The sequence below is a fragment of the Girardinichthys multiradiatus genome, chromosome 24 (genome assembly GCF_021462225.1).
Source record: "Girardinichthys multiradiatus isolate DD_20200921_A chromosome 24, DD_fGirMul_XY1, whole genome shotgun sequence".
NCBI classification, from domain to species: domain Eukaryota; kingdom Metazoa; phylum Chordata; class Actinopteri; order Cyprinodontiformes; family Goodeidae; genus Girardinichthys; species Girardinichthys multiradiatus.
Genome location: NC_061816.1, coordinates 11,270,241 through 11,295,345, shown reverse-complemented (window position 1 = coordinate 11,295,345; position 25,105 = coordinate 11,270,241). Strand labels below are relative to the sequence as shown.

General features: G+C 42.8%; 1 protein-coding gene across 2 annotated transcripts in view; it reads left to right on the top strand.

Moving 5' to 3' along the window:
• The window catches only part of nrp2a (neuropilin 2a), a 73,371-nt gene that overhangs the window by 9,357 nt on the left and 38,909 nt on the right, over positions 1-25,105 (top strand). For both annotated transcript variants that reach the window (XM_047355097.1, XM_047355098.1), the window contains exons 2-6: positions 1,345-1,522; positions 11,297-11,478; positions 21,964-22,194; positions 23,621-23,776; positions 24,359-24,528. In XM_047355097.1, the coding sequence (XP_047211053.1) occupies positions 1,345-1,522; positions 11,297-11,478; positions 21,964-22,194; positions 23,621-23,776; positions 24,359-24,528 (917 nt within the window). The remainder of the gene's footprint in view (positions 1-1,344; positions 1,523-11,296; positions 11,479-21,963; positions 22,195-23,620; positions 23,777-24,358; positions 24,529-25,105) is intronic.

Genomic DNA, 25,105 nt, shown 5'->3' with positions numbered 1-25,105 from the left:
ATTTTTAAGCATATACAGTGTTTAACAATCAGTTTAACAACAAGGACCACAACGATGTGACTTCACCTTAAAGGGAGGAGGAAATAAAGAAAAGATTAATCAGAAGCTTGAGCTTAATCAGGGAAGTCTTACAGGTGGGATGAGTGGACTGAGAAGGGGTCGTTAAGACGTGATGAGGGCAATGGGTGGAATTATAAAGATTTGTAAAAAGAAGAAGACAACAGGGGTGCTTGGGGTAAAAAGAGATCAAAATAGCAGAAGGATGGGTGCGGTAATGAATGAGAGTTTAACCTGGTGTGCTGGATGAACAAGCCATCAGTAGGTTCTCCTGTTATTTGGAGGTATGGTTGAGGCGTGGTCTTGCTCCTTACCCCTAAATTAAACATTAACTACCTTTTGTTGCCATATTTCCTTCATCTGTTTGATGTTTTCCTCATCTGGCCACTGAACAGCAGCTGAGTAATAATGTGGAGGTGTTTGAGTTCAATATAAAGTTAATTAGATTTACAGTTCCCACTGGACCATGAGAAAACACACAAGCACACATGCATGCAGCCAAATAACAATGTTAGCTACAATAAACCAGCTCCTGCTGTTGTCATGGAGAACATGTTCCCTGCTATAATAAAATGTAATAAAGGAACCACCATACGCAGAGCTGTGTGTGCGAAGCATCCTTTTCTATGTGCAGAATACTGTTGTACATGTTCCCTTTGTCTATGCATGTCAGTTTATGTGTTTGCCATGTTTGTGAGAGATAACTCAAAGTGGGAAAGCTCATGTGGCCGTGCGAGCAGAGAATGGGGTCTTTGTTGCAGTGTTAGCTTCTTATTACAGAGTCGGGGTGACCCCTCAGGACCCCGCTAGACAGGCCGTCTGCGTGTCACTTCCTGCCTGAGCCTTCCGAGCGACGCTATTGGCAGGCTATTGTTCCTGAGAGAGCGCGATAGGATCGGGGAATGTGTCCTAATGTTTGCAGATTGGCTTGCCAGAGCAACAATTACACTTGGAGGAACGGTCCCCAAGGAGGAGGAGGGAGATAAGAGACTGGGTGTGTTAGAGGAGGATAAAACATTGTGTTTCCTCGCTTGTGTGTGTGTTCAATAAATGCATCATCTTTTCTTGTTTTAATAGCGCATTGAGAATCCACAATGGTGACGTTTTTTTCAATTTCTCCCAAACTGAAGGCGTAAATTGCTTTCTTTGTCTTAGTGCTCATCTGTTGTTCATCACGTCATCGCACAGAGAGGAGAGAAGGTTTACTGCATTTTTATGGCTGTTGTGGAAATATCAAGAAATGCTTCAAATGAATTAATAATCCACCTCTTTCTGTACTCTCCCCAGCTCCAGAATGTGGAGGTGTCTTGGATGCCAGTAAGCCCGGTTACATCACCTCCCCCGGTTATCCTCTGGAGTATCCTCCTCATCAGAACTGCCACTGGATCATTCAAGCCCCAGAGCCCTCGCAGCGCATCGTCCTCAACTTCAACCCTCACTTCGAGATCGAGAGGCTCGACTGCAAGTAAGATCAGGAGGAGAGGAGGAGCTGTGTCTTTACTCTGAGGTCCATTTACCTGAAGCAGTATTTCTCTGCCCAAGTGATGAGTTGTGGCCTTTTCTTTTGAAGCCACTTTTATGGAAAACGTTGGTGGTGATCAAAACATGTTGAAATATTTACCAAACTGTAACCATGAGGAATCTATTATTTGAATAATGCAGAAAACAGAATTTGAACATCAGCTGTCATATCTCCACCCCACCATGCAAACATCAGCAGCAGAAGCCAGACTCAAGTTTGCTGGAACATTTTAAAGCCAACTGTCCCAAAACAGACAGACAGACAGTCCTTTAGAAATAAATGATAAGAACATAATCAAGACGGAGCATAACAGAACCTTTTTGTCTGTCTTTTTTTTTTGTATCGTTTTATTTTAAAGTTTTTAGTTTAAAGTTTTTATTTATTTATTATTTGAGTAGAATAGAGAGAAGAGGTGAGAACAGATGGTAGAAAAACTTCTAGAAACCATAAAGTTGTATTAATAAGTCAATACTTGCATTTATTAGCATGCAGTTATTTTGTGCACTATTAGATCAAGGCTGACGGATTTACCAGCTAATATCAAGCTGTTATACGACAAGAAGGTAAAATATTCTGAACAATATGCAATATTAAAAACTAATACTAACTTTAGGATACAGTGCTGCTTAAATCTATGTATCATGTAAACTCACAAATGAAAGTGAAAAATGAACTAATTCTATCAGCAATGATGGATGTTATTTTAGTGGCCGCAGGAATAATTGGTGCTTATGTGTTTTATAGAAATGCAATTAGATTTTCCTTTTTAGCTTTCAAAAATGTTCTGCCCCACCAAAACCACACTATTTGGCTCATTTCGCCCCGGATTCTGTCTGGCGTCGTCCTCTCCTTTTGCCACACTATTCCCCGCAGCCACCAAAACTTGTCTTAGAGAAAAATCAAATGTTGCCCTTTTTAGCTCTGTCATTTAGGTCACAGAGGAATGAAGCATTGAAATACCTCGTCAGTGAATTTTGACTGTGAGATGATGATTAAGGGAATATCTGGTTGCATGCTTGTCAGTATCTGTTGAAATATACTTATTCCAGACAAAAGAAATCGGGGAAACTCTGGCAACATTTCGGCATTATCAAGACTATAAACACCCAATCCCCCTCTCTCCATCTGATAATCAAATAGCAGGATGTGTTTGAAATTTGCACAGTTAAAGTTGGGCATGCAGGGCAGTTGGAGGGAAGAAAACCGAAACGGGATCAAAGAGCCAAGTCATGGTGGATGGTGTAGGCAGAGAGGAAGAATAAACAGGGCAAGCGGGGGAAAAAGTAGAGAAAAGTAAATGAAATCCAGCTGTTTATCTGAATAAAGCCAACCTGGTCAGTTTCCTATATCTGAGATGTGAATAATCAAAAACATATGGGCTTGTATTGTCTTTGATCTCGAAGGAAATCACTGTCTCCTTTGTTGGATCCAGTTTTTAACAACCAGGAGAAGGAGAATATTTCTCATCACAACCAGTTTTTGTGTTTGTTCATTCTGCACAATGAACACATGCTTCCCAATTCTTTGGTTCCCCCTCTCTCTCCTTAAATCTAGGCTCTAATAATCCCAGATGGCTGGTGTTGCATTGTTCTCTGACAAAGATGGCCAGGAGAAAAATGTTACTTCCACAAGCACATCAATAGCTCCGTCGGCCAAAGGGGCTTTCGTAATGATTGTCAGCTCCTTTCATTTGGCTGTGTCACATTGCCACACCAAACTGGAAATGTTATTTTGATGCCGCCTCTTTGTGTCCCCCGACATTCCTGTCACTCCCTGTCAGAAGGCAGAAATGGTGAGTAATTATCTCTTTTGCCAATACGTTAACACCAGCGATACGCCTCAAACGGCGCGAACTCAGTGGACATCCAGCTCGGAGAACAACTCTGCTGTTGATAAGGAGTTTCTCACAGCCCAAAGGCATGCAAGACGGAGACTGTTTTATTGCAATAGTTTTTCCCTATTTTAACACTTGCCTGGAGGGTCGGAGGCCTCTGCCTGCCCTCTAACACACACTCCCACTCAGACTCCCTTCTTCCTGTGTGTTTGCACTGAGGATGAGTTACTAAGCATTGGTGGGCGGGGGTTTCATGTGAGCAACACTGCAAGCATGTTGCTTTGTAAGATTAGCAGCTCTGCTTCCTGTTTTCCTGTATCCATCCATCCAATGCCATGAAATACCCCCATTACAACAACAGAATCACAACAAAATTTATGTATACGTGACCTCTAACACTAATGTTCTGCTGATAAAAAGAAGATGCTTTTCCCCTTCGAGGCATTAAAATAACCGCTGAGATATTTCTGTTCTCCTCATCCTGTGTAATGCTTTCTGCAAGGCTTGATCCAAGCCTTGAAGCTCCTTTACAGGTTCTTTTCCCTTCTTTCCGCCTGTGTGATTAGGCATGACGGTGTGAGCGGGCGAGCAGAGAGCAGACTTTTTGCATGTTTTCATGGTTCTCCATGAGGACAGCCAGAAGCGTGGTGCAGAGGTGCCAAGTTTACTATCTCGGCCAGGGCGGGGAATCTGCATAACGTCAGACATTACAGAGACAGCAGCAGAGCAAAGCGGCTACCTGAGGAGAGGAGCGCTGATGATGGAAATGTCATAAAGATTGCAGATGAATACAGCTCCTTGCATAATCTATCAACTGCAAATTTAAATCTACAGCAGAATTATCAAAATAGAGCAGAGTGTACCGGAATCAAATTCCTTGTTTGTCTGTACAAACTTGTCAATAAAGCTGATTCTGAATTGAAGGAAAGAAGATACACGGTCTTCAGCATATTTACACATATGAATCGGAAAAGTTGGGCATGCAGATTCAGCCCATCTGAGTCAATACTTTTTAGAACCACCTTTTGGTGTATTTATTTTGTCCAGCACCTTCTACTCATTTTTCTTTTTCTTTGCAGAATAGCTAAATCAGATTAGATGGAGAGCATCTGAATTGAATTTTTTACGTGTTAATTGATTAAGTCATTCGGTCACATGAATATGCTTTGATTAAGTTGTATGCTTGTCCTGCAGGAAGGTGAACCTTTAACTCATACGCAAGTCTTTCGCAGCTTCTAACACCTTTTCTTCAAGCGTGTATTTAGCTCCATCCATCTTCCCATCTGCCCCTGCTGAAAAAAAGCATCCCCACAGCATGATGTTGCCAACTCCATGTGTCACCCTGAGGATAAAGTGTTTAGGGTGTAAGTTTGCCACAACACTTAGCCAAAAGGTTCTTCCACATGTTTTCTGTGTACCCTACATGGCTTGGTTCAGCTTTAAATGGTACTTCTTATAGCTTTCTTTCAGAAATGGCTTTCTTTCTGCTGCTTTTCCATAAAGCCCAGATTTGTTGAGTGCACGACTAATAGCACCCACATTGTTCCACCTAAGCTGTGGCTCTGTGCAGGTCCTCCTGGCGTCTTCTCTGATTAATTTCTCAAACAAGGCATTCACGAACAGCTAGATTTATACAAAGAATAAATCCCAAACCAGTAGACTAGTTTCTGATTAGGTGAGAGCTGAAGGTTTTTGATTGCACTGGATTTTATTTAAGGTGATCAGACTAAAAGAGAGATAAACACACATACACTACACACTTTCAGATGATTATTCTTAAAAACACTATGTATCATTTTCCTTCCACTTCACTATTTGGTATTGGTTTATCACATACAATTCAAATAACATGAATTGAAGTGTTGTAATGTGATAAAATGACAATGTTCAAGGGTTGCAAGTTCCAAGGCGCTTTATGTTTTGGATGCCTAAAAACACACACATGCTTAAAGATGCAGCCTGTCAGTGTGAAAGTGCTTATCGGCCATCATAGCCCCTCCCTGGACACTTTAGGCCCTCATAAAAAGCAAAGAAAAACTGCTTGCTCAGCCCATACATGTGTTCTGAACTCTGGCCAATATCCCAGGCCAGCTGGTGATTTCTTTTTTCTTTCCACCCAGTAGGTTTAGGCAGTCAGCACTTGGATGCGGCTGAAGACCGCGGCTCTACTGCAGCAATCAAATCGGCAGCCTCGTGCAGGCGCTTCGTGTCTGAGGTGGCACTTTAATTCAGGATTTCATTTCAGGGGGAGTCCGGCCATGTGCCAAATAGCTCTTACCTCCAGGCTGCCAGCCGATTGATGTGAACTAAATGTAATAAAGGCTAGATGAAATATCAGGCCCATATCTCTAATGCAATCTGCCATCACTGAGCCCCAGGTTGCTACCTAGTGATATACCAAGAGCTGCTGAGGAAGAGAGACAGAGCTCGAGGTGGAGACGATTCCTTCTTGTTTTCCTGTTTCTCTTCTGCTTCATTTCTATTTTGACTCAACCTCCTCTCTCAGTCTGTCTAGTTTCCTTTTCTCCCTTTCTGTCTCTCCTCTAGCCCAAGGAGGATCTGTTTTAATTTCACTCACCCAAATTAAACATTGAGACAGACACAGTTGCACTGAGGGAGATCATTTCTTCCACCTTTGAGGGTTTTATTTTCTCTTTTATGTGGTTATTTGTTATTGAACGCCGCCTGCAGTGATAAGGTTTTATGATATAACTTCATAACATCGCATGCACACACTCCCATGTACATATACCTGTAGATCCACACTTTGCCTCCACATGACAGGTAACTCTGCAGGAGAGTGTGTGTTTCTTTGTGCTGTATCACTCTCTTACTGGTACCCAAGGGGCACAGAGGGGCATCGATCTATTCCACTTGTAATGGGAAATCTATAGATGATCAACAACAGCCTAAAGGAAAGGTGGTGAGGAAGAGCAGTGTTCAGGGCGAAAGGAGATGGATGAGTTCCCAAAGGTCACGGCTGAAGGGAGTTGTTCAGCATTGGTTGTCGATATTTGGCACTTGGCCGACGTTTAGGAAGAAATCGTCATCATCAGCCTCCAGGAGTAACGGCCATTTCAATCACAGAATGATGATAAAATACCTGCTGAGATCACTTGGTCAACTTCACCCTGAGAAACTGAGCTATGGATGAGCATAAGAAATGTGTAGTTCCATCCATCCATCATCTTCCGCTTACCCAAGATCTGGTCCTGTGGGTAGCAGTTCTAGGAGGGAAACCCACACGTCCCTCTGCTCAGCAAAGCTGAGCTCCTCCATGTTTTGGATCTACACCAGGGTCTCCGTTCAGTGGGAATGTGCTTGGAAAACCTCTTAAAGGAGGCATCCGGTCATCTTTAGATGCAGAGGAGCAGTGGTTCCAGTCCGAGCTTGAGGCAGACTGACCCCAAACCTTGAGGATCAATGAGCATTTGCATCTGCAGATTTCCTACTAAGCCCCTGAGAATATTTGTAGAAATGTGAAACTTTCTGGGAAACGCCTAATCATTCATATGTTGACAAAGCAGATGTTATCCTTTAGCAGGGATCCAGCAGGGTTCACACCTGCAGTTTCAGACCAATGCCACACTGGCCCGAGATGGTTTGCGGTCAGTGGTTTTGCCCCCCCGTCATCTGTAAGTATGAATTAGTGATGGACAGTAGAGGAAAGGCACTGAAGCATTGGGACACAAGGAAGAGACGTAGAGTTTGTTTTGGGGTAGATTGAAGATGGCAGCCCCTGCAGATCTGCTGGGATTTCACTCGCAGCATCTAGTTAATATTTCAGAGGCACTTACAGTTTATTAGAGTCCTCTGAGGTTGGGAGAGAGCCGGGACGATGGAGTGTATGTGCCGTCTACCTCGCCTTGTTTCTGCTTCTGTGCGTCGTCAGACAAGGAAGCGACAGACGACTGACTCTTCATTGTCTGACAGATAGGGATTTAGTGGGTTTCTGTGCTCTGAGAGTGGAAAATTAGAAAAAAAAAACATGATACAACAGAGAGGGGAAAATCATCTCTGCTGGAAGCCCCAAGTGTTTAAATCCAGCCAGGTTTTGTTTGCAGATATTCAGAAACAGCTGTTGCTGCATTATCTGCAAAAACAAAATAAATCAGACAACCAGTGTTGCCGCAACCAAATTGTGGTTAATCTTGCGGTTTAATTTGTAGCTCCTTTTGAAAAGGCGTTCAAGAGAGTTTTGCAAACGAGATCTTGGTTGCTGATTTAACTAATAATAAAAGAAGAGCAACAATGAATGTAAAAGTAAAGTGAACAAACCAGTGGGTGTTTATAGGACTCAGTGTGACCCAGAAGAGCTCATAAGGTCCCAAAGGCTGATAAGGAGACATAATAATGTGCACACATATGGTCAATTCATACTAGACTTCTGTTTGGCTGGAATGAGGTACTGTTGGCTGGAGGAAATGTCCCTGGTTGCTAGAAAACAGCAAAAGTGTGAAAGGCAATTAGTTGCTTTGACGCAGGGGTGCTGTGATATATGAGAGCAGAAGAAGAGAAGACATGTCTGGACCGGTGCAGAATTACTGGCCCCTGAGGGGTTTTAGTTTCCTTAACCCCTCTCCCTCTGTTCCAGCTACTCCCTAAAGGGGAAAAGATAGAGGGTGAAGCGGCTGCCTTATTATGGCTCCCTCAACGTGGGGTCGGTCAGGAAGAACCCAGACACATAAGGGGAATGGATGGTGGTGTCAGACAGAAAGGGCGGAGTTTGGTTCAAAACAACCCCTAATGGAATCTGGACCTGTCTGCTTCAATGTGTGAATGCAGTATCATCGTGGGTCTGCGAGCGCGTGTGCAGGCGATTTGTGCGCAACATCCTGGAATGTGTTCAACTACGCGTCTGAGAGAGGCAGACAGCGTGCTCTCGCGCGTCAGGCCCTCATACATGTATTCATCAGAGCCTGGGGAGAGGCTGAGCGAACAGGTCAATAATCACATCTGAGGAACACTCACTCGCTGACGCTAATCCACGACAGGAGAGAGGGAGAGACAGAAAGAAGGATAAAGACCCACTCCAAAATCAATTAAAACCTAATTAGGCTCTCAGCTCTTTCACGGGCCTTTTATCCCTGGTGTTGGAGATACGCTGCTCAGTGTATGCGTGCGCGCCCGTGTTTGCCCATTTCTCCACGTTGTGTACTTGTTTGCATGAGTGTGTGTGCTTGTTGGCACGTTCTTGGATGTTGTTTTCCTCAAGCATGTGTCAGTTACATCCTTAAGCATTAGGGATGGCAGTGGCTCTCACAGACTCACTGTGGGAGCCTGGCACTAAAGCCTCTACGATCGCCTCTGTAATGCAGGATTACAAGCAGGACATGTATAAGAGTATTGGACGACAGTTTCTTTGGCCATAAGCGTTAGAGCTACTCAGCCCGGAAACTTCAAATCCTCAAACTGCCTGTGACATAAGGACTTAACCACGTCTCGTCATGATTTAAACCAGTTTGTTTATTGCAATGCGAGGACAAACAAATTCATTGTCTAGCTTGCATAAGTGGAGATTGCCAGATTTGTAACGTATGTTTGTTGCATCTTGCAGCTCCTATTGCCCAAATCAGCTGCATATTTCTTCACATTTATCTGACTTTGCATCCTTGCATCCAAACCATGTCAATTTTACCTGCTCTGTATGTTCAGGAGCCAGTTTCCACTACAATTTCCTTCTGTGAGTAAATACAAATTTATACTTTGGCTTTCTCCACCTTTTTTCTATGCAGGACTGACAACAGTTGCACCATTTTCAGCTTATTTCAGCCCTTTAATGTTTAAGTCCTCACCTTTGCATGTGCCACCCTGACCCAGATTAATGTGCTGGGATTATCCCTCGATCAGCAGTCTTAGTTTGAATGCTGAGCATCGGAGTCGATACACTGCAGGAGCGAGATAGCTAAACAAAAGAAGCTTAGTGAGTCTTCTTAATCCAGGTTTTATTTCAAGCTGGCACTACAAAAGCCATTTTAGCACTGAGATCCCACAAGCAGCCATAGGCTTGAGCTGATTGCTATATCTCAGTATACCCTGAATGGTTTTCATTTTAAAGCAGAATCAAAAACATTAGAAAAGATACTGGCTTTAAATATGTGTTCAAATCCAGAGATGCCTGTAATTCTTTGTCAGCAACCAACAGCTCATCACACTAATTAGTGAGATAGCAGCGACCCTTTTGTTCCTTGACAGCTTTGTCACATGAACTAATTCAGACAAGTCTGTTTGCATGTCTGCAAGTTCGGAGGGTGCTTTCACTTAGCTGCAAGGCTCCTGCAGAGATGCAGTTAGCAACACAGGAAAACACATTTGGACTGCAGGACACACTCGTAGCAGAAAAGGGGATGAAACTATGGAGACCAAAATGGCAAGATAATGGTTCACTCTTGCAGCATGAAACACATCAACATGCCCATTTGGTGAAAAAATCGAACACATGGTTTAGAGAAAATAGGAGGTAGAAAAGTGAGTCTAATAGTCTGTGAAAGAGCATAATTACTCAAATAAATTATAATGAGCCCTGCTTTAAACAGCACTTCAGCACCAGGCACTAAACAAAAATTAAAACATTATCACCCATTTCAATGCTGATCAAATCCCAAAATTGAAGGCAAGCCATAGAGGTACTTTTTAAACCAGTAAATGATAGCACTTATTCATATGAATGAATAAAAAGTGAAATATTCCATCAAATGGCCAGAATATTTATAGGTGAAAACACAAAAAGCAAAATGTTTCTTTTACTTAATTCAGCAATAAAGTTTTAGTTAAGACCAACTTATCTGAGACTGAGTCAAGACCATTGATGTAACTTACAACCGGAACGAGCTGTGCCGTAACAGCCTGGTTTGAGTTCTGACCTCCAAAACAAATCCACACAGTTTAAAACTGAAAACATAATACCAAGAACATTTGTTGTACATTAAACGTTTTTCGGGATTTGTGCCAGCCAGAGATGAATTGGGTTCAAACAAACAGAATGTTCTCTCTAAAGTAACAAAGTCCAAAAAAGGATGAAAACGTCCAACATGAACCAAATCTGCACGTTGTTTCAATCAGTGATGCTGACAAAAGGAATGGCACACAGAGCTATGAGCTAATTCAGGATTAGCCAGGTGCACTCTCCCTTTTTGTCTGCCTTTCTCTCACACACACTTAAACCCACACACACACATTGAGCTGACAGTTAAGAATTTGCTTCTATTGTTCAGGGTCAGTTGGTCAGTCAGAGTTCAATGAAGACCTGAGCAAACAAGTATGTGGAAGCTAATCAGAACAGAGTCTTCACATTTAGAAGCTGTGGGCTCTAACCCAGCATGCTGCTGATGCCCTCACCTCTTGATTTTTTCATGAGCTTCAACCATCTATTTTTACTCCTCTTATTAATGAATCTATCCAGCTGTCTGTTTGCCCGCATCCTCTGCCTCGGAGTTGACAGACAATCACTAAAATATGTCCTGTTTGAAATACAGCCCTCCCTCTGTTTTCTTTCCTGTGATCCAATATTCAGGGATTTGGGGATTGTTTGCCCCGAGCTGTCATCAAAGAGATCTGAGCGTGCCGTCCCGAGCAAAACTGGGTCAGAAGAGCTACTTTTATTGAATCCATCTGTGGGGAGACAACACAGTTTATTTCTCGTTATGATTGGTTGTACTCCGAAATCTATGGATTCTAACATGAAAGTCATGTCTGGTCAACACCTGTCAGTTTTTTATTAGCTAAGCCGGTTGCAAAAGTCCCCCTACCTACCCCGTCACTTTTTTGTTTTTCATTATATCTGACGCTCATGCTAGAAACTCAACACAAAGATCACTTTTTAGGCAAATTATTACAAGAAAATGCAAAAACAAAACCATTTCTTCACTCTTGTTGTGGACCAGGTACGACTTCATAGAGATCCGCGATGGGACCTCGGATACAGCTGATGTTTTGGGTCGACACTGCAGCAACATCGCCCCGCCGCCCATCATCTCATCTGGGTCCTCGATCCAGATCAGATTCGTCTCAGACTACGCCCATCAGGGCGCGGGATTCTCTCTGCGCTACGAGATCTTCAAAACAGGTAAGGAAATGTGGATCAGCGGGTTTCATATAGATTTTGTTATGTGAGTTAGTGATTTTGGCCTCAAAACCTGGAATTACTCATCCCAACACTGACCCCAATTTATAAGAAAGATTAAGCGAAACCCCTAAGTCACTATAAACTATGTAAGGGATGTTCCTTAACTGGCGCGTGATCCGCTTCCTCTGGTCAGATGAAGAAGTCTGGATGTGGGAGGCTGTGGTGGGATGATGGAGAGAGCTCCAGGGTAACGTTGGAGTCTGACTGCAGGTATAAAGAGGCTGAAGCGAGGAGATTGATGGGGATGAGTTTGAGCCGAAATGGAATTCTCTCAAAGTGGGCAAAGTGCACGCGAGGTTGGAGTAGATTTGTTTTGGTGTTTGGGTGTGTTTGTTATAGTAGTCACAGTGGCAGAAGAGGTTAAATGGCCTTCGGAAGCAGCAAGATTTATGTTCAAGTGAGTTCACCTGCACATTTTCGTTTGCAGTGTTTCAGGTAGCTCCTGAATCATTTTGCTTCCAACATGTGTCTTGATTTAAGCACAACAAATGAAAAGAGGAAGAGCTGTAAGGAAGAAATTGACTAAGCATTCCTCTTATCACAAGTTATCGCCTCCTACCTTTAAAAACAATCTCTCGTTTGTGTCAAACGACTGTGACCCAGATCCGCTACCAGGGCCACCGCCTCGAACCCCAATGATGTTTTAGCTCAGATTGCATCTGTCTCGCACACCCAGACACAGATAGAAGAAGGCTGCCGGATGGGGGATGCGGTTGCCATAGGTTTAATACGATCCTGGTAGAAATTCTGGGGCTATAGGAGATTGTGTCAGTGTGCAAGTGCATGTAGGTGTGTGTGGGTGGTTCTGCTCAGCTCGTTGTGTGAGATTCTGCCTGTATATGTGGAGGTGGTGTGATAGCTGAGCATGAGAGACGGGAAAAACAAGTGAGACAATGGAAACGGTTGGGGAAATGTTCGCCAGACTGACAAGGAATGAGGACATCAGAGAGTGAAAATGTACTCAGGATGCGTGATTGAGGCCAAGTGTTAATTATGGCTTCTCCTCTGCCTGCACGCTCTCGCTCATCATGGCTGTTTGTCTGTGGCAACCTGGGTCACACGTTTCTACTGAACACCTCTCAGCTTCTGTGGGGTAAAACCAAGATCCTTACTGAGATGTGTTTACTTAGCACAATGGATAGGAAACATATGATGACTAAATACAAAAAGCAGTGTACAAATTATTTGATTTACTAGGAGAAAAAGCTATCCAAATCAACCTGGCAGTATGTGGTAAAAATAATTGCCTGCTAAGCCGAATAGGAGGCAACCGTTGGCAACAACAGCTGCAATCACGCGTTTGAGTATAACTGGCAATGAATCTTTCACATCTGTGTTGAGGAATTTTGGCCCACTCTTCTTTGCAGAATTGTTTTAATTCAGCCACACTGAAGGGTTTTCAATCAGTAAAGGTCATTTTAAGGTCATGCCACAGAGTTTCAAATGGATTTGAGTCTGAACTTTGATTAGGCCAACTCTAAATCTGTTTTTGATTTTATAACCATTTAGAGTTAGACTTGCTGGTGTGTGTCTGCTTGCATAACCCGAGTGTGCTTGAACTTAAGTTCATGGACATTAGGATTTTCTGGTAGAGAGCAGAATTGATGATTCAATCAATTAATGAGAGTCATCCAAGTCCTACATCGGCAGAACAGACCCAGACCATCACACTACTACCACCATGTTTGGCTCCTGGATTGATCATCTTTTTCCTCAATGGTTTGTTAATGTCACACCAGATTTAACGGGGGACAAACTGTCCAAAAAGTTCAATTTTTGTCTTTTGTTGTCCCTCTCTCCTGTCTTGGGAATGTGTTTTGAAAATGTTGTTATTTTTGCTCTGCAGTGGTTTTGGCCCTGCAACGTCTACATGCATTCCCAGTCTCTTTCTCATTGTTAAATCATACCATTGAGGCAACTGTGGCCTACAGTGCTTTCCATGTTCTTCTGGGGTCTTTTGTGACCCCCTGGACAAGTCATTAATTTCGTTTCTCATCTGTTCTTCAATTTCTCTAAATTGGGGTATCTAGTGGTTGGTTTTTGAGATCTTTAAGCCTACTTTGTGTTGTCAGAGAGGTCCTATTTTAGAGATTACTTGATTCTAATCTGGCATTGATCAGGCTATTAGATTGTGATTTGTAAAACAAAACAAAATCAGGTTCTTACAGTAGTTTTCGTGAAATACTGTGTTTTGTATCACAAGCTGGACGTATCCTTAAACCCATAATTCCAGTACTTAAATCCAACCTGAGTGTCCAGTGTGAAGGTTGTGTTTATGGGTCTGTATGTGTTTTTAAAGGGTGCGTCCAGAGATGGGTATCAGAGCACACAGCTGGGAGATGTGTGTTTGTGTTCAGCTTCCTCCCCATCTTGGACAGACAGCACAGCAGCACCACAATGTCTCAAAATCAGACAGTGTGTGTCTGATTTTAACTGCTTCTGTGTATGTGTGTGTGTGTGTGTTGGTGTTGGTGTTCTCTGAACTATAAGCTGAAAATACAGTGGCTTGTTTCCATTTTGTTCATTGAACCCTGTTACATAAGCAGTGACTGTATCTACTCCAAAGGGGTTTGGATGTGTTTGTGCTGACCTGTGTGTGTGTGATGGGGTACAGTGAAGTAAATTACTTCCATAGAGGAGGATCAGGAGTCGACCTATGACTTTCTCCCCCCAGCACTGAGCCTCTCGAGAGGGAGAATGTGTAAGTGTTTGTGCCAAAACAACATCCTCGCCTCAGACATACACATGTTAGAGGAACAGTTCAGAGTTTCTGGAGTAAGGTTGTGATTAAAGGTTAAAAACAGCTAATATCTTTCCTGTTGTAGATAATTCTCTTTGGATCTTTAATATAAATTCAGATTAGCAGGTCCTAGAGGCTGAATCTAACTGCTTGTTTGAGAAGCCAAGACTAAAGCAGACTACTCCAATCTCAAAAATGTCATTGCTTTATGCAAATCCTACTTTATAAAGCTTTAAACAGTAGCCCTGTTTGCATTGGAGTTATTTACACAAACGTAAATGATTATTTGTACAGGAATTGTAGCTGGTAAGAGCTGAACATGTGACAGATTTCCAGTTAGAGTAATTGTCTGAAAAAATCAACCCCAGTCTCAAAATAGTATTTTATAAGTATTTAAACCATTGTCTTCTTTGCAGAAGCACTGCTTATTATTTACACAGGAAACAGAGGTAGGAGTTGATGTTCCAGTGTGAAATGTACTGAGAACAAAACGTGAAAAACATTTCTGGTGTGAAAAACTAAAATATTACAAGTTTTTAAGTGATTTTTTTAAACACTACCTTATGTTTCTGTCACGCAGTTACTCTCACAGAACATGTTCTGTTTTTATTATGACATTCACTCAAGAAGATTGACGGGGACACGCCGCCTCCACCTTCATTTTCAGTGTAAACAATTGTTGGCTTCTCTGAAGATTCAAACTGCCTTTGTGAATTTGGAGTCATTTTAAAACAGGAAAGAAATCAACTTTTATCTTGGACAGGCCATTTTCTTAACTAATCTGGATTTATACCAAGACGCCAAGCTGATAGCTAGTACGAGAGCAGCCCAGACCAAACTGGATTTCTATTGTGTCAAATAAACTCCAATCTCCTAAAAGCCATTTTATGAAACCCTTAAACTACCGTTTCTATTAGGCGTTTATTTACGGAGAAGTCGACAACTATTTACAAATGGAAATTGAGGTAGGTGTTGCAGCAGTAATGACCTTCCTGTGTGACACTTGTACTGATAACTGAATATGTAAAGGTTTTTTAGTCAGAGTGACTGTCAAATGTAAAAAACTAAAGAGCATTACAGTTGTTTATGTGAATTATATTTTAATGATTTAAAGTAAAGCACTGCTTTACTTTTATTTCAGACAGGTACTCTTTCACTTTCACACAAAAAGATAACCTCTGGCACACAAACTCTTATCCCTATTTTCTGTTTAAATAATCAGTTGATTCTCTGTACAGAATTTTCTAATACAAATGCGACGATGGTTTAAAAACTCATAAAATTGCGCTTTTGATAATGTTTTTGAGATTCGGTATGGCCGTTTGGATTCATAGTTAATAGAGACACCAGGGATGTTTTCTACTAACATCTACTACGTAAGATATTTATTGCTTACAACCTTTTGACTGAACCTCACATATAAAATCCCAAACTATCTCTTTAAAGCGTCTGTACAGTGAAAGCATGCGTCTTCCCTCCTCCCCCTTATTGTCGTGGCCTACTTTAGTCCTACTCATGCGTGCTTAACCCTTTATTCATCACCCATTCGCCTCTCAGACATTTTAACATGTACACAGTCAAGTGCTACTGATGCTGTTACCACGGCTACAGGAGGAAGATTAGCAGAAGAGGGCCCCATTTTCCCCGGTCCCCCCAAAGCCCACCACTAGCACGATGGGGAGCATGTCACACCACAGCCAATCCAGAGTTAAGACAGTGAGAGAGCACCTAAGGGCATTGGGTCCCCTTCGTGACCGCTGCCGACTGCACCGTCTGTGGGGTCGCAGTGGGGGAAATAGCAGAGCCTAAGGCAGGACACCCCCCTCCACTGGCACTCCAGCCAAAACACTGGCTCCATGTGTATTTTTGATGCTATCTTGTTGATTAGACACCGACCCCATTGCGTCAGTCCTGGCTGTTGCCATATTCCTGATTGCAGAGTTGTTTATTCCTGAAATGCCCAAGTCACCCTGCTGCTGAAATTACACTCAAGCAATTAACTGGCAAAGGTGATTAAACAGGACTAATCAGTAATGAGAAAAGCTTGACGCAGAATGAAACAAGACCTGATCAGAAAGTGAGTGAAGGGGTTTGATCACAAACAGAAAGAAGCTGAAAAAGAAAACCCTTGATTGTTTTTAATGCATGAAAATTCATTGAATTATTTTTCTGTATAAAAATTATTTCTGCTCTGGGTTCTAAATAAGCGTCAACACCGTGCCATGCCAGAAATGTTGTTTCTCTTTTTTGTAGCTGCTGCTGTAGCTGTTCATGATGTTTTGTTGTTGTTATTGTGGATTTTCCACAATAACCGCCCACCAAATGCACAGCGTCTCTTGGGTTACATGCACTCATCCCTCCTCAGACGCCTCTGGAGAGAATCTCTTCAATGAAACCTTGAACCGAACCCAAGTGGTGTTACATGAGAGACGCGCCTGTGTTTGAGCAGTGGATGTTTGTCAGACAGAGACAGGGAGGTAGAGGTGGTTTTGATGCGCCTCAACGAGAGGACGGGGGTAGAGAGGGACGACGCCAGACGAGACGGGGAGTTGGAGAGACTTAAGTGCTCTGCTGGTGAAAAATGATGGAATGATGGAGAAGAAGACAGGAAGCGAAGGAGGAGGGACAAGGGATTACCCTGACACAACATGTGGAACTGCTGCTGGAGGAGGGCACTCATGTGAAAGAAACGAGTGGTTTCTACCCAGCAACTCGCCCTTTGTCTCCCCCCACTGCGCCACCCTCACACCATGACCTCCCGCTCACTGCCAGGAGACATCTCTTGCCAAATGGCATTTCATGGTGCGGCACAAGCACCAACTGGGGGCCTGTGAGTGACAGGCGTGTCTGTGTGTCTGCATCAGCCATGGGTCAAGTCTTGTTTTTAGCATGTTCATTGGCTGCTAACTAATAACTGAGGGGTACTCATGCATGCACTTATACTCACACACACACGCACACACAGACGATGACATGTGAGGCGGCTAGTTCAGACGCAGTCTGAACACGGCGTGCGGTGGAGTCAGGCTGTGCTCAAATTGAGTGTTTTTTGCTGCATGGTGACCTAGTAAGAATCTAAGGCAGTGTGTTACTGGGTCTCACACACACACCTTCAACCACCAACACAAAAGCAACAAAACTAACCACCTAATGATGTAGCTACTCATGCAAACAGTAATTTATTTACAGTTCCCTAATAGACATTAGTTACCTGCAGAATTTATGCTGCTAACTGCAAACATGCAACACAGTAAGCTCAGAGAGGCGAGGTGTGTTGTTGAGATTCCTCTAAATTACCATTATATTTCAACATACCATTGTCTCTCTGTGAGCAGAGCACCTTTTTCCACTTGACTTGTATTTCATAAAACCCTTTCTATAATAGTTAAGATATTAAGGAGCTTCTAAATTATGTGCATTCCCAGTGCATGATGCCGGCACCACCATGTTTTACTGTGGGCATGGTACTATGCTCAGGGTTGTGTACATGTTAGTTTTACTTCATAGAGTTTTGCAATAAGTCAAAAGGTCAAGAAGAGAATCTCCTTCCACATGTCTACTGTGTCCCCAACGTTACTCTGCAAACAGGGTTTTTTTTCCAAGAATGGAAAAAGGATTCCCCCATCACGATGCTGTCAATGCTAAAAATTTGCTAATTATTAAGCAAGCACTGAGTTACTCATGCATGCACAGACACCTACATGGGGGGTGACTAGTTCAGGCACACTGAGGGTTCCTGACACAGTTTGAACACAGACCGCAGTGGAGTCAAGCTGTGCTCAGATTGAGGGTTTTTTGCTGCACAGTTACCCAGTAGCAATCTAAAAGTATGTTAGCGGATCTAACGCACTTTCATCCACACACACGTTTAAAGTACTGACTTAATAACACATGCTAACGGCTGCTCATGCATGCTTAATAGTTCATTTACTCCTTCACAATAGGTACATTAGTTACATGGAGAATTTATGCTGTTAACTCCAAACAAGCAATACTAAACGTAGAGGTGAGGGGATTTGGAGATGCCGCCTTTAGCTCGATGTAAATTACCATCATATTTCACCATGCCTTTTTCTCTCTGCGTGTATGTGTGTGTGTGTAGTATGAAGCAATTTGATTCGCCTGTGTTTTGATGTGTGTATGTGCGTGTGTGTGTGTGGGGAGGGGGGTTCGACACAAAAGGTTGAATGCAGCTCCTAACACGTGGGAGTAGATTCATGCATTTGTGTCAAAATCTTCTGAACAGCGCACACAGTGTAGGTTGAATCGATCGGTAGACAAAGACATTGTGAAAATGCCAATACGCACACATATAAGCCAAGAAGTGAAAAATGTAAGGTATTTGCATCACAATGGGTTTAAAAAGATGTTATGAGAAGAAAAGAAAAACACTATGTGTCTCCTGAGTTTTTTCTTCCTGTCTCCATGCTGATTGGGGTCAGTTCTCCACCATTAACCAAGCGCAGGCAAGGGAGGGCCGGAGCAGCCAGTCGACCCCTCTGCTTTTACGCACCAGCCCGATAATAAGGACTGGTGCCTCACAGGAATGCTCTGCCACTGGAATGCTCAGCTAACGTGTCTGTGCTCTTTAAACGGTGCTTTTATGAATCCTGAATGTGATTATCAAAGGGAGACTGGCAGTTCTCTGAGACAGCACAGCGCTGCTGCTGGATGCACAACTGCTTTCCAACGTTTGACGTTCCCCAGATACCTCTTCATCTTGACCTTCCCAATCTGCTTTCTAATGCAGCCAGCGATGGGAAAGTATCACAAGTACAGGGTTGATTCCGACTCTGGTTGCAAAATCTAAAAATGTACATAACTTCAGCAGCAGATAAGTGAACATGAACACAAGTTAATCACGATTATAGTACCATGCAAAAATATAGATAGCCCGTCAACGTTTTCACATTTTCTCATGTGATAACCACAAACTTGAAATGGTAAATGGACCTCCGACACCAGCACCTCCTTCCACGCATCTTCAAAATCCCTAACATTTTGTTTTAATATACAATCTTGACTTCCCCAAAGCATAATGATGCCACCACCATGTTTTACTGTGCGGAAATTGTGTACGTTTTTCTCCACACAAAGTGTTTTGCATGAAGCTGAAAAGTCAGTTTTGGCCACATTCCCAACACGGCTTGTGGCATACTGCAAACAAGACTAATAGTTGTTCTGTCTGCACCTCCTCCAGGGTTACCATAAGCCTCTTGGCTGCCTCCGTCAGTTTAGGTGGACAGAGATGCCTTTTTAGGTTTCCAGTTGTCCCATTCTTTCCATTTTTAGATGACTGATGAATTCTTTGTGAAATATTGTTTTATAACCTAACCTTGCTTTAAATTGCTCCCTAAATGTGATCCTTGGTCTTCATGATGCAGTTTGTTCTCTAATGTTCTTGGAGGCCTTTACAGAACATTTGTATTTATACTGACATTAAATTACACAAATGTCGACTTTGCTTACTAGTTAGGTGGCTTCTGAAGGAGGTGGATGTACCAGATTTCTTGAAAGGGCATCAGAGTAAATGGAGGTGAATACAAAAGTGACTGTGTTGGTAAATTACAATGAAGTTTGCGGTTGTTACAAGTCAAAATGTGAAAAAGCTCAAGGGTTGGGAAGGTATTTACAAAGGCTTCTATTAGTTGGTTTAGCAAGGCCAATAGTGCAGACGTTCATGACTCGCAATTAAGTGGGATCAAATGAAAGTCCTGTCTCTAAGCAACATTATCTCATGAGGATATTTGACCCTCTGGCAGGAATAAAAATAGAGGATCATAAAGACATTCAACTAGACACAGCCAATTGTAACCCAAGATATAAAGATAGAAATGCCTTAGAGGAAGGAAATAGGACAGAAAGTAACAACAGTTTGTGAAGGAGATCGTGTGTGGCATTTGTGCAAAGCTCTCTGTTAGCTTGCTGTGTCTGCATGGATGTCTCCTCTCTGAGACCTTTATTGAGGTGCTGGTCCATAAACGCTCGGCCATGACTCGGGCTCCTCAGTGGGCCGTTGAGCATTGGCTGATGGGTAGATGATCTGAGCTACACAGCTGCTGCCGCTCAAGGTGAGCCACCCTGGGCGCATAAATTTCCATGGCTAATGAGGAGTGGCCGCAAAGGGCCCACTTAGAACCATTACACCAGTTTGGTGGTGTGCATGAGTGTGCACTTTTTAAAGGACAAAGATGCACCCAGAAAGAAACCAAGAGACTGCAAGGAGAAAAGAGTTCAGGGTACACTTGTTTTAATTGAGTGCAAAAGAGCAGGGGTCAGACTGTCTCTTTAGTCCTGCATTTAAGGAAGTATAACAATATTATCAGGGTGCACCTGTTTCAGGGCACAACTAAGGGAAAACACAGGCATAAAACCCGTAACTTCAAGATGTGCTCAAGAAATCTTGAGCACATCTTGAAATTACGGGTGCTTTCAGTCAGATATAAAGACAGTGCGGCTAGATTTTAAGGCTTGCTGTTTGGATCGTCCTGGGTCCTCTTGTGCACTTTTCTCTTTAGGTCTGGGGAATGAGATGGCCATGGAAGATGATTTTGTGTCTGTTGGACCATTTTTTTAGTATTCATAATGCAATGTACTCTAACAAGGTTTTCAGTGCCTTTGGACGAAAAACAGATCCACAACATTACAGATCCTCCACCTTACTTAACATCTAAAGCTCCCAGTAGATTTCAGCAAACTCCACATGTCTATGTTTGTAATGGTAGGAAAGAAAAGGTTGTTTGACAATATTTCCAAACAACTAGTTTGCATTTAGCATCCAATGGTTGTTATGTGGAACAGTTGGTAGAACTATTGCTGCAGCAAGACGGTCCTGGGTTTGACTCCCGGCTGGGGGCCTTTCTGCATGGAGTTGCATGGGTTCTCTCCAGGTACTCCGGCTTCCTCCCACAGTCCAAAAACATGATTGTTAGGTTAATTGGTCTCTCTAAATTGCCCTTAGGTGTGAATTGGTCTATGCATGGTTGTTTGTCCTGTCTGTTGCCCTGCGACGGGCTGGTGACTTGTCCAGGGTGTACCCTGCTTCTCGCACGTAGACTGCTAGAGAGAGGGAACCAGCTCCCCCGCGACCCACTATGGAAGAAGCAGGTATAGAAAATGGATGGTTGGTTGTTTTGGAGACATGGTGAACTACAGCTGCCTATTTTGCTGCAGGTCAGAGTTAGATTTTATTTAAAGGGATGGCAAGTAACGATAATTGTGCTACTGGTGCTTTATTTCTTGAATTATTTCAAAACTTTGTTTTTTACCACTGAATGAAAAAGCCTGAATTAAACATTGGATTTTTCAAACCCCTTTACTGTGAAATTATGCTACTGCAATAAAATATTCATTTGTTTTAAGGATTGTAACACATATTTACCAGGGGTGACAATAAATGATGCTGTGCCGCTCATATCGCTTAATGCATCTGCCTCTTTACCATTTTCTCACTGTGTGTTTTTCATCTATTTGTAATCATAAAGCGTGTGTATTTCAGTGTCTCACCACCACAGCTGCTGTGTTTTCCAGATGGCTGTCAGTGACGAACGACTCTCTAAAACGCTAGTCTGCAAGTTAGATGAGATACCACGCTGTGATCGATTGCTTGTGCCTCTATTCTCTCCTAATGTGAAAGTTTTTCCCCCTTTTTATTTAATATCCTCTTATCCTCTTTATCCACTTAGGGTCGGAATTCTGCTTCCGCAACTTCACCAGCCCATCCGGCATGATCGAGTCCCCGGGGTTCCCGGACAAATACCCGCACAATCTGGAGTGTTCCTACATGATCATGGCACCGCCCCACATGGACATCACCCTAACATTCCTCACGTTCGACCTGGAGAACGACCCTCTGATGGTGGGCGAGGGTGACTGCAAATACGACTGGCTGGAGGTGTGGGACGGCCTTCCGCAAGGTGAGCCGAATACACCCGGGGAGATGAATGGACACACACACGCTTTGAACATTTACACTCCATATCCACTGACTCATGCAATCCTTGGCATTCCTGTGTGGAAATTTGCATACCGTCCTTCAATTTCCTGAGCTGCCATCACTCTCTTTGATGTGAGCTGCCTTTCCTTACATTCCATTACGTTCCATAGAGGAACCGCTATTTCACAGAGAAGTGCCTCCATGCCCCCGAGGAGCAGGCCTTTCCCATGGTCCTCTTCCATAATAACACTCTTCATCACCCTCCTCTTCCAATCCTCCCTCCTTATCACCTTGCACTTCCTTCCTCCCCAGACGAGTGTCACAAAAACTGAGATCAGGAAAAAACATTTCAGGATGTTTTAGAGGGCTTTAATATGAAATACCACCGGAAAGAAAAAAAGAAACATGGTTATAATTAGTAATAATGATGAGATTCAGTCTTTTTATTTATTTATTTAAAATTCACGATTTTCATTTTCAAAGTCATAATTTTGACTTTTGGTTGTTAATATGAAATTCGTAAAAAAAAAAAAAAAATTATTTCCTTGTTATAAGACACTTTTTGTCAAAATTTGGACTTTAAAATTTTAAATTAGGACTCTATATCTCATAATTATGCCTTTGACACTCTGAAAATTAAAATTCTTAATTTAGTATCTCATAATTTTGATTTTAAACATCCAAAACGTCAACTTTGAAGATCATTTTTATGATATACCAATGTGCTTTCATGCTTTAGCAGGGACCACTATAGGGTAAATGTTAGACACTAAATTAAAGGTGGTGAGAGATTAATTTCTGACCTCTCTTCTTTTTTTCTCCTCCCCTCCAGAACATAAAGCTAGGACCAAAGGATTTGCTCTAATTATATTATTTTCAGTTGCTAAAAAGGGATCCGAGTGGATTTAAATTCCAATTACGGTGTTGAATTTTAGGGGCTTTGATAGCTGAAAACAATTTACACCATTCAAAGTTGAGAATTAGGAGCAAATTAAAGCATAACCCAGTTCCAGGGAGCCGCGTCCTCGGGCGGGAGGCGAGACAGAAGGGTGAAAGAATTTAGCGTCTGGCACAGGAGGGGTTGTGAGGGGCTGTCTTGAGACTATTTTAATCTCTCTGTTTGTGTGTGAGTGTATTTGTACTCATCTGCAGCTGATCCCAGTGCAGCTTGCATGAAGGCAGGGATTTCAGTTCCCCTGCTGGGATCTGGCCGAGACACACATGGCAGATGGAGGCATGGACAGGAAAGGAAAGGAAGAGTTGGGAATGATAGGAGGAAGAGGTGGTGAGGGGGTGGCATGCTGTGACTCATTAGACAACACTTACTGAAGTAGAATGGCTCCTGGAAACCTTTAAAGTAAAAAAAAAAACTGAAGGTTTTAATCTCTTTCATTTGTCTCCTATAGCGTCTCCTCTGATTGGCCGGTACTGTGGGACAAAGATCCCACCAGAGATCCAGTCATCCTCCGGCCTGCTGTCCCTCTCCTTCCACACAGACATGGCCGTGGCCAAAGACGGCTTCTCTGCACGCTACAACATCACTCACAAAGAAGTCACCGGCTGTGAGTGCAGGATAACTCCTCCTAACTGTTTGTTTCCTCTCGCTCTTCATCTTACCCTCTTCTCACCCTCTCAGTATTCTCAGCTTTACCTGCTTTAATGCTATTTGAGGTTTGATGCTTTTTCTCACTCACTCTTAGCATATTTTGCTCTTTTCTTAGAGGCAGACTTGACCTGTTTTCGTTTAGAACATAAATTAACTTCACCCTAGTTTACCTCAGCTCACCTGCTGCTCTCTCTCAGTTGCAGTGCCTTTCAAACCTATTCACACCCCTTGAACACCTCTGTCACATTACGGTCACAGAAATAAACCAACCACAAGACTTAAACCCTAGCAAACAAGTGGAATAAGGTGTTCTGATCATTCCTTATGAAAATGGAACCTTTTGACCTTTTTTTATGTGACCCTGACCCTAGTGGCAGCCTCATGCTGTGGGGATGGGAAGCCGGCCAGAGTTGAAGTTTGTAGCTGTAACGTGAAAAAGTTTAAGGGGTATAAATACTTTTCCTTTTTATGTCTTTCTTTCAGTATTAATGAAAAATGTAATCTATTTCCCGTTCCCTCCCTCTCTTCTCTTTATTAGCATTCCACTGTAGCATGGCGTTAGGCATGGAGTCGGGAAAGATCAGCGACGACCAAATCACGGCTTCAACTACCTTCTACGACAACCGCTGGTTGCCACGGCAGGCCCGCCTCAACAACGATGACAACGCCTGGACGCCTTCAGAGGACAGCAACAAGGAGTTTATACAGGTGTTTATTCGCCGTATTTTCCTTATGAAATCAAAGCTCAAACACAAAATGAATTCCAGCCATGAAGTGACCTTAAAGATCATTTTGTTGAGGGTAATAAATTTGTCTTGGTGAGGAAAAGATGGAATATACAACAGTATCTCATATACTGCAGGACACACACATGCTTGTACACAAGCACACACACGGGAAATGGAGGAACTGTAAACCGATGATAAGGAAGTTCTTCTGCACTTTCAATCTTTGCTGTCGCCAACACGCACGCGTATGCATGAACCGAGGAGAGCAGCGAGACGCCTGTGATTGATGAAGGTGCTCTCCTGGAATGCATCCGAACACTGAGCCATTGATCTTTACCTCCCGCCTCCTTCACCTTACACACATGACAATGCACAGACATGCTCTCCTCAGTTTCCTCAGCAGTAGGGAACAGTATGCGTCTAATTCCTGTCTGCGCAACATGCAGACAGCAGCAACATCTCTGGTATCTGCATCAGTTGTGCTCTCTCTCCTAAATAGGTCAGTTTTAATAACTTACAGGTGCAACTGCTGCACTGTACCTTTTCATAGGCTATCC